Source organism: Quercus lobata, chromosome 5 (assembly GCF_001633185.2).
Source record: "Quercus lobata isolate SW786 chromosome 5, ValleyOak3.0 Primary Assembly, whole genome shotgun sequence".
NCBI lineage: Eukaryota > Viridiplantae > Streptophyta > Magnoliopsida > Fagales > Fagaceae > Quercus > Quercus lobata.
The window spans coordinates 44,025,373-44,035,365 of NC_044908.1; the positions used below are offsets into that span (position 1 = coordinate 44,025,373).

At 34.1% G+C, this 9,993-nt stretch overlaps 1 protein-coding gene and 1 long non-coding RNA gene across 2 annotated transcripts; one reads left to right on the forward strand and one right to left on the reverse strand.

Moving 5' to 3' along the window:
- The first annotated feature begins 204 nt into the window (after positions 1-204).
- LOC115990526 (glutamate receptor 2.9-like) lies at positions 205-1,350 on the forward strand. The gene is made up of 2 exons (XM_031114352.1): positions 205-535; positions 908-1,350. The coding sequence occupies exons 1-2, from the start codon at positions 205-207 to the stop codon at positions 1,348-1,350; spliced, it is 774 nt and encodes a 257-aa protein (XP_030970212.1).
- Positions 1,351-1,758: 408 nt separating this feature from the next.
- Positions 1,759-9,729, reverse strand: LOC115989364. The gene is made up of 3 exons (XR_004091898.1): positions 9,593-9,729; positions 8,560-8,656; positions 1,759-2,314 (listed from the first exon to the last, which is right to left on the reverse strand). It is a non-coding gene; the product is annotated as an uncharacterized LOC115989364 (long non-coding RNA).
- Between the last annotated feature and the right edge of the window lie 264 nt (positions 9,730-9,993).

Genomic DNA, 9,993 nt, shown 5'->3' on the forward strand with positions numbered 1-9,993 from the left:
AACAAAAAAAAAAAAAACACAAAAACACCAATAAAAGGAAAAACTTAATAGATCACTTCAGCAAGTAGATGATTAACCTTAGAGAGACCATAGATCAAACAAGTCTCATAAAACTGTAGAAAGTAACTAATGCGGTTTTTTTTGTGCTTTTAACTATTTTATTTGGTTAAAATTATATAATTCTAATTAAGGTTTATCCTCGTCATGTCGGTCCGAATGCAACAAAAGACTTATGATGCTGTCATTGGTGACATCACCATACTAGCCGACCGGTTGCAATATGTGGATTTTACCCTTCCATATGCTGAGTCAGGTTTGGCCATGATTGTTCCAACAAAACCTGAAGGATCACCATTGATGTTTACGAAGCCTTTCACCAGGGACATGTGGTTGGTGACTGCTGCTATCATGATATACACAATGCTCATTGTTTGGTTCCTGGAGCGCCAATCCAATCCAGAATTTAGTGGCCCATGGAAGAATCAGATTAGCACTGCACTTTGGTTTACCTTCTCGTCCTTGTTCTTTGCACATAGTAAGTATTAATTTTATTGCTTTAAGAAGTCTAACTATGTGTACTAGTCAGTAGAACATTGGAAAATTTGTTTCCTTATAGCAGCTCAAATAATGGAGTGCCACCCTAGTGTGAGAATTGGATTTTTGTGTGTGTGTGTGTGTGTCTTAAGTCTAGATAATTTCAATAATAAAATTTCACCCTTAAGTTTCTAAAAAAAGGAAAGTGCATTCCTAAACTGGCTGAATTTAATTATAGTATTCTGCCAGCTCCTGCTTAATTATTAACATGTTAATGACAAGAGAAGTAAAATATAATTAGAGTGCTACTGAATGGAAACAATGCTTTATATATGAGTAGAAAGCACTCATAGCACGTTGTTTTGTGTTGCAGGGGAAAAAATCAATAACAACTTCACACGTTTGGTGATTGTAGTGTGGCTGTTTATTGTGTTGATCCTGACCTCAAGCTATACTGCTAGTCTATCTTCTATGCTCACTATTCAAAAATTGCGACCAAATGTTACAAACATTGAGTTTTTGAAGGCAAACAACTTGAAAATTGGTTGCGATGGTGACTCATTTGTTAGGAATTATTTGGAGAATGTGATTAAATTCAAGCCAGAAAATATTGTGAACGTCAGCAGTGAAGACCAATATCCAGGGGAATTCAGAAGCAACAATATAGCTGCTGCCTTTCTTGAACTACCATATGAGAAAGTTTTCCTTAATAAGTATTGTAAGGGTTACACTGCTACCATACGCACCAACAGATTTGGAGGATTAGGCTTTGTGAGTAGTAACTCAAACATTATGCCAGAGTCCAGACCTTATTAATTTAATTACACCTTTGTTTGACCATCTTAAAACAACTGTACTATAAGAGTCTGTTTGGTAACATTGTTTGAACAACAATTTTCGTTATTTAAACAACATAACATGTATTTTCACAAAACTTTTTCACTCACATGTATTTCCACAATACTTAAACAATATTACTAGAACAACATTACCAAATGAGCCCTAAGTTTTCTGTCAAACACATACACAGACACACACTAGTATATATATATACACACACATACATAAGCTTCCTTAATTCTACACCACTTAATAACTTTTTATGTGGTTCTGTGAGTGTTCCATACATATATGATTATAGTTTCTAACAGAGCCAATAAGATATTAAAACTAAAACTTTTTTACTTTTCCATGTTTTTAGGATTGTTAGAAATTAACCTGTTTCTTCTTCTAAAGAATACAATAGATAACTTATTTTGCTTCCCACACAGGTCTTCCCGAAAGGCTCGCCAATTGCAAGGGATTTTTCTAAAGCAATTTTAAAGCTATCAGAGAAAGGAGAGACAAAGTTTCTTGAGGATGAATGGTTGACTCCCTCACATGAATGCTCAACCAACACAACTTCCAGCGAACCTGAAAGCTTGGGCCTCCAAAGCTTCGGGGTTCTCTATCTAATATCTTTTGCCACTTCAACCATCTGTCTATTTCTATCCCTAATTTTCTTAACCAAAAGTCGTGAGCAACATCAAGATGCTACTGAAGGAAATGCAACTCCTGACGAAGAGAGAGCTTGGAAGGAGGCAGTTAAAATAGTTAGAGAGTTTTATATTAGAAACCCAAGAAGAGGCACAACTCTGGCAGACAAATTAGATACAACTCAAGACACAACGGATGTAAATGATTGCTCTTCGAGGTGGGAATTCAGTAGCACTTTCGACACTCCAGAGCACCTTGAATTTGAGTCCTCCTTGCCAGTACAAATTGAAATGCAATCAAACTCCTGATCATTAAAAAGAAACACAAATATTTGAAAGCAATCTTTGATATTAAGTTTTTTGGGCACTTCCAGTTCCATCACAAATAACTACTAAGAATTGAAGCAAGCTTGTGCTCCCATTCACTGTTTATGTAACTTATGAGAAAAGTAGTAGCTTTCTCAACTTCTCATTTAACCAAACAATATATGATATAATCTACAAATTTTCAAAATTATAAAACCATTCCTCTGAATGCAAATAAGTTATCATCAAAACTCACACGGATGCATTCCCAAAACAGACATGCAATGGTTCCTAAATCAACCTTGAATGCTGCTTACAACAGCTAAATTTAAGTGAGTAAAAGAACTCAAAGAACTAAATCATAGCAAGAATAAGTTTCATTTTGATCAAAAACAGTTTCGTCTCAATAATCTTGTGCTGGAAAACAAACACATCAATAGTCGAACCCACATTGGTATCACCCAAGAAATCCATTAATATATGGGCCACAATGCTAGCCACTTGAGGAATTTAATGGTTGAAGAATATATTGCTACACCATTTGGGCCAAAATGACACAATAGCACTGTTTACTGAAATATATATCAATCTACTATTGTTTTGGATATATGTAGGAATCTACCACTTTTTGGGTACTCGAGTTCTATCAAACAATTTTTTGCAAATTTGAAGGCTATTTTTTCAAAAAACTTGAGTTTATGAAACTTGAGTTACACGGCAAACTTGAGTTTCACCAACTCAAGTTTCAAAAATGTGGTACATTGCTTAATATCTTACAGACAGTGGTATATTGCAAAATATTTTGCAAAAGTGTGGTATTTGGCCATTTTGACCCAAGTTGGCTAGCAATGAATAATTATTGTAATAGGTGTCAAGGAATAATGTAGCTTACTAAAAGTGGCCTCCTATCCCTAGTGATACTTTCTTGTAAGCATAGTGACTTAAACTCTATTAATAAATTATTCTTGGAATAGGAGTACAAATGCTCCAATGATGTGACAATTTTTTTGAGATATAGATCGAGTTTATATGGTTTGAGAATTTTGAATGAATAGATGGATTTCTTTGATTGCCTTTTAGGACATTTTCTTCTCATATTCTAAATATTTTACATGGATTGAATGAAGTTAAATCCCACTTTGGAACAAATTGATTGGTCAAGCAATTAACCATTATGATTTGGAAAAAGTTTTTTCAAATGGATCTTCCTGTATTCACTTAAAAAGAAGGCTTTTGAAAAAAATTGGAGTCCTTGAAAGGAAAGCTTTGGAAAAATCTTGGTGTTTTTGAATGAACAAAAAAGCTTTTAGAAAAAGTTTACCAGGAAGGCTAATGCCCCTGGTCCAGAGATTTATTTTTTGAAAATGAATTGACTTAAGGTACCAATGCCCCTAGTCAAAAAGTGTTTTTTTTTTTTTTTTAATTTGTTAAAAAAAATTTTTGAAAATTTTTTTTGAAAAATCTTTTCTATTTTTTTTTTTTTTTAAAAAGAAAAAGAAAAACCAATTTAATAGCCATAGTAGATAAGGAACCTTTGGGATCAATTTAATATTTATAGCCGATATTTTGGGGGGTAAATTTGGCAAAATAATTTAATTTATTAATGATAAGTAATTATTTAAATTGATACAATTATCAGTTTTCTTTCCACGAGCCAATACCATGGCTCCCTTTTTAACCTTCTAGATACCACCAACAAATAGCATTGCATGTCCTTCATCATTAAGTTGTCCTACAGAAATCAGATTCCTCTTTAGGCCAAGAATATGTCGAACCTTCTAAAGTAACCAGACAGACCCATTGGGCAATAGAATTTGGATGTCTCCCATACCCACAACATCCAAGGCTTCTCCATCAGCCAAATACTCTTTACCAAAATCACCTTCAACATAGTTCTGTATAATTTCTTGGTGTGGAGTGGTATGAAACGAAACTCCTAAGTCCAAAACTCAATCATCAAATGGACTATCTACTGCAAGAAGTAGTGCATCATATACCTCTACTATTACAGCATTAGCAGAATCATCTTCGTTCTTCTTCCTAACACTTTTGCAGTTCCTTCTAAAGTGGCCAGCTTTGCCACAGTTCCAATATTATACTTATTGGCCTGATCTAGATTTACTTTTGTTCCAATTGGAATTTCTAGATTTTGATCTACCTTGATTTGAATTTCTGTCATTACCTCTAACCCTTGTCTCAAGGTTAAGGACATAACTAAATCTTGAGGTTTCACCTGCATCTCTTCTACGAATTTCCTCAGCTAGAACTAGATCTCGTATATCATTGTACTTCAATTTTTCTTTTCCAGTAGAGTTGCTTACTACCATTCTCATAACCTCCTAACTATTTGGTAAGGAAGCTAAAACAATTGGTTGATAAGAATCCAAATCCCTAATGTCTATTGATTCTCAATTTAGTAGTTCTTCGAGGGAACTAGGCCTCCATTGGTTGATTCTTCCAGGGAATCTACCTCCTATAGCAATTCAAGGAATTAGCTATTCAATGTGTTATTTCTTTAATGAATCCTTTACAATTTGAATTGTAGTTTATATCTTATTCTAACTAACTAGGTACAACACCTCACAGCTTATCTAACTAAGCTCAACTAACTAAATACAACACTTTAATACAATACAACCAAACTGCAATAGTACAACACTTTAAAGCTACTGTACAACACTTTAAGGCTACTGGTAACTGTCTCTGTACTAGCCTCCCTTGACACTCTGTCATAACAGCAAACCCCTACACTCTGCCCTGCATTGCCCAACACACTGCCCTACATTGTCCATCACACTGCCCTGCACTATACAACACACTACCTTGCACTCTGCACTAACTAGCCACAATGTCTCAAATGCACCTTAGTGAGTATCCTAACATCGATGCATGGATCTCATCATCAATATAAATTTCTATGGAAGACAGTTGATTTGTGATGATGTTAAATTCATTCAAATGTTGTACTACTTATGCATTCACTGCCATCTTCAAATGGAATAGTTTCTTCATCAGATGCACCTTGTTGTTTGCTGACGGTTTTTCATACATACTAGAGAAAGCCTTCATCAAATCTGCTGTGGTCCTCTCCTTCACAACATTGTGTGCAATAGGCCTTCACAAAGTTAATCTGATTACTCCTAGTGCCTATCTGTCAAGAAGAGTCCATTCATCATCTTTCATACTTGCAAGGTTCCTCCCCTAAAAGTGGCAGATGCAACTTCTTCCCATAGAGGTAGTCTTTGATTTGCATCCTCCAGAATCCAAAGTCTGTGCCATTGAATTTTTCTATTCCAAACGCCTTTCCTTATTTCCTTTGCCATTGCTCCCACTCAAACCTATTCCTAGGCTCTGATACCAGTTGAAGGGAATGTACACGAAATTCTCAAATTTGTAAGATGCAAAAATAGAGAAAAATATGCGTCAAAGAAAACAATCACACAAGACAATATTTACGTGGTTCGATAATTTGCCTATGTCCACAGAGTTACAAGGATTTCATTATTCTCAGGGAAAAAAAATACAAGATGCAACAGTAGAGTTTTCTCTCTAAAAAACAACTTAAAAGTTAAAACCCTAATATCCAAAACAACAGTTTTATATCTTGCGCATATGACTAAGCCTCAGAAAATCTCCCATTAAAAACTGTAACAATATTATTTTGGGTTGAGTCATAATCCAAATCAAACACAACTAGGCTCCACAAATCCCAACAGTTCATACAGGGTGAATGAAATAAGTTCCACATATTCCACAAATTTGTTTATGTCATAAACTTGTTCATACATAAATGGATAAAACCTGTTCAAGTATTAATACATTAACATTTCAAATATGTTCATACATAATAAATCTCATCATTTCATTCACCATGTAAAAAAAAAGTTTTGGAATTGTCTTGTAGTGTATAATATCATTAAGTAACCATTCCATTTGTTGTTGTTCACAAATGCCAAAATAAAGATATACAAATTAAATTAGCATTTAAAATACAATAATTTAGCTCAATGAAATCAAAATAAATGGGTACAGAATCTAAACTCTAAACTTCATACATAATGTAAAAGCTACTCAAATAGCATATATATCAAAGTAAATAAAAAAACATATATGTAATAGGCTAAGCTAACTCTCTCTTTAGGTTTCTCAAAAAAAAAAAGAAAAATCTCTCTCTCTCTCTCTCTCTCTCTCTAGCTAAATACATCCAAAAAAAAGTATTTACGCCTACTATATCCTACTCTCCCTACACTATCACTCTTTTTTTGTCATAATGGACAGGGTGATACATCATTATTCCGTTAAACACGTAGGCAAGGAAACTTTGTTTTTTTAGAATAACATAGGCAAGGAAACGAATGGGCGTTAAACCATAGAATGAATACTTATCAAACTCAATAGATCTTGTAAAAACAATAGAATGAAACAAAACAACTAACTTTAGAAGCTCTATACTTTTTTATTTTTTATTTTATTTTATAAAAGTAACAACAAACAAGTTATGCATTCCATGTGGAATATAATGACAAATAATATCAATTTTAGCTCTAAATTTCTTTCAAAAAGCACATATTATATATAATAGAATATTCAATTCAACATAGGCATGTGAAAATGAAATTGATAATAATTAAAATATAATAATTTAGCTCAATGATATCAAAATAAATGGGTAGAGAATCTAAACTCTAAACTCCATACATAATGAAAAAGTTACTCAAATAGCAAATATATCAATGTAAATAAATAAAAAACATGTATTTAAGCCCACAATTGGCTAAGCTAACTCTCTCTCTATCTAAATACATATAAAAAAAATAAAAAATAAAAAAGGTATTTATGCCCACTGTATCTTACTCTCCCTACATTGTCACTCTTTTTTGTAACAATGGAAAAAGGGTGATCATTAAATATCATCAAAATCTAGAAGCAGAAACCTATCACAAAAATCAACTTTTTTATATATTTATATTTTTATGGGAAACAAAAATCTACTTTTATTTCACTTCAAACATTACTGATTTTTTTAATAATTACTAGTTTTGTTGCAGTTGAAGGCACGTGGAAAACACTATCTAACTACAAATATAGGATTAGAACAGTATTGGAATAGTAATTAATTTTTTTCTTATTGATAAGTTAGACATGCCCTTTCTTGAAGGGAGAAGTTGCCAGCTATAGTGTTCTTAAACTATTATATTTTAAAAGGATAAATGATGCCCAAAAAAAAAAAAATACAAAAAACAAAGAAAGAAAAACCTAGTTAGAGAATGCAAGATAGCATTCAAAGAGAGCAAAAGCTTCAGTGGGAGTAATTTTTTAGGTTAACAATATCCTTAATTCATATGGTAGAAGCAATAATCACCACAAAACAACTTCACAATAGTGTTGAATACAAAATTAACTTTCACAAATTAATTCTTCATGATCTGAATCTTACGCACATTACATTCTGCTAAATGTTATATTCTGCTATATCTTGTATACTAAGTTCATATTGATGTATATATAGTAGTCTATAGACATCGTGTATCTTTGTCATCTCAAAATAATTAGACAAACCATTCTACTCTAGTTTCTAAACTTTCCCAATGCTTCTTTCATACCTTTTTTGTGAAAGATCGTGTGCATAGAAATCTACATATGACAAAAATGTCCACTAAGCAGCCATATAAACAAATTGAAGGGAAAACAAGCCATTAATGTCATGCATATTTTGTGAGAATCTAAGGAATATGCCAATTGATGAGGAAAAAGAAAACGATAAGAGCTTCAACAAAAAAATATTGAATGGTCGTCAAAAGAAGACACTCAAGCCTTTTGACCCTTTGGACCCAAACTATCACTCTCACAAATATGAAAAAAAAAAAAAACTACTTAGCAGAAGATACAAAAGTAAACAAAAACCAGATGAAAAAAATTAACAACAAATAATTAAAAAAAAAAAGCTTAGCTGGTCAACAAACAATGGTGGTTGAAACTAATCTCTCGCTTCCACAAAAATTGAAAATTCAACCAAAATACCCGATAAAAGTAGAGGAAACAAATACAAACACAAACCAGGAACTTATGAACCAATCTAAAACTCTCGTTTCCTGAAGTTTAGTTCCTTTTATTGCAAAACCAAAAGGAAAAAAAATGCAAGCCCAAGAGAACATCACGAACAAAGAAAAAATTAAATTAAATTAAAAAATAAAAAGTCATTCAAACATTTTCACAATCAATACATATGCACTTATTGATGTACCTGAACCTTCAATTCATAGCCATCTCCATCCATGATTTACACTTGCTATACAAAGCTTCTCTTGCTCTTGATTTTTACCTCCTTCCTCGTCTCTTTCCTAAATCATGCAAGGCCAAGAGAAAACACCTATGAAGCACGGACGCGGCACCGGAGGTGCCGCACCCGCATCGGACGCGGCCGGACGCGGCGACGCGCGAGGGACGCCGTTGCCCGCGCGTCCGGCCGCGTCCGACCGAGTCCTGCCACGTGGCAGGCTCGGGATCTTAGCCGACTCGCGCCGATTCGCGCCTATGCGGCTTCGACTCGGGCCGATTCGGGCTGAATCGGGCCGACTCGGGCCGTATCGGCAGATATCGGCCGAAACGGCCGATTCAGGCCGAAACGGCCGAAATTAAAAAAAAAAAAAAAAAAAAAAAAAAAAAAAAAAAAAACACACACACACACACAGAACGCACCGTTTAATCTAAATACTAAACCCTACTCACTCGTTTCTCACTCTCATTAGCTCTCTGCCTCTTTTTCATTAGTTCTCTCATCACTACCTCTCTCTCATTCCGTCTCACTCTCTCTTGCTCTGATCTCTGCGACTCTGCCTCTGTCTCTGCCTCTTAAATTTGGTATATATTTGTATAATGTAAAAAAGTATGCTTAGTAATATATTAAAAATAAAAATAAAAATATTTTTAATAATTTTTTAATCGCCGAGTCCCGTCGCACCCGCACCCACCTTTTTCAAAAATTGCCGAGTCCCGCACCCGCACCCGCACCCGCACCCGAGTCTCGAAACGCACCCGTGCTACATAGGAAAACACAAATAGATGACAACAATACAACAAAAAGCCCATACGGTACTTGAATCGGTGTGACTATCTGGTGGAAAATTGAGGGAATTGAGTGAGATGTAGTATGACTGTGTGAAAGGATTACTGAAATCAATAGAGATTGAGAAGATATAGAAATTTAATATAGTGGAAATTCAGAAATGTAGATTTGTAAGGAATGAATAAATTAGAAATTCATAGAGAGAAATTACCTGACCCTCTGCTGAGCCAAAATACCGAAATCAAAAGAAAATCTCCCTTTTATCATCTAAACCTCTCTCTCAATCTTGAACAAATCAATACAGAACCTTTCTCTCAAATCTTCTTCTTTTCCTTCTTGCTTCTCTCTCTCTCTGTTGTGATGGGAGTGTTTTGCGTTTGTACCCATTAGTAATATAAAAAGATCACATAGGTACATAAAGCTGCACACAAGATAATAACAAAAATTAAAAAGAATCCTCACTACTAGCGTTGAAGTTTTTTGAATTTAATGGTTTTAACAGTGGTAGAGGCAAGGTATACAAACCATTAGGAGTGACTTCTTCTATCTCTATCTTTTAAATCACTGCCGCTTGCAGCTTTGAATCTACACTTCTTCCTCTACAAAGCAAAT

Bases quoted from the DNA above. Each gene is read 5' to 3' on its own strand.
- LOC115990526 (XM_031114352.1), top strand. From the start codon at position 205: ATGTCGGTCCGAATGCAACAAAAGACTTATGATGCTGTCATTGGTGAC. The intron at 536-907 runs GTAAGTATTAAT...TTTGTGTTGCAG, and splicing joins GTCCTTGTTCTTTGCACATA to GGGAAAAAATCAATAACAAC.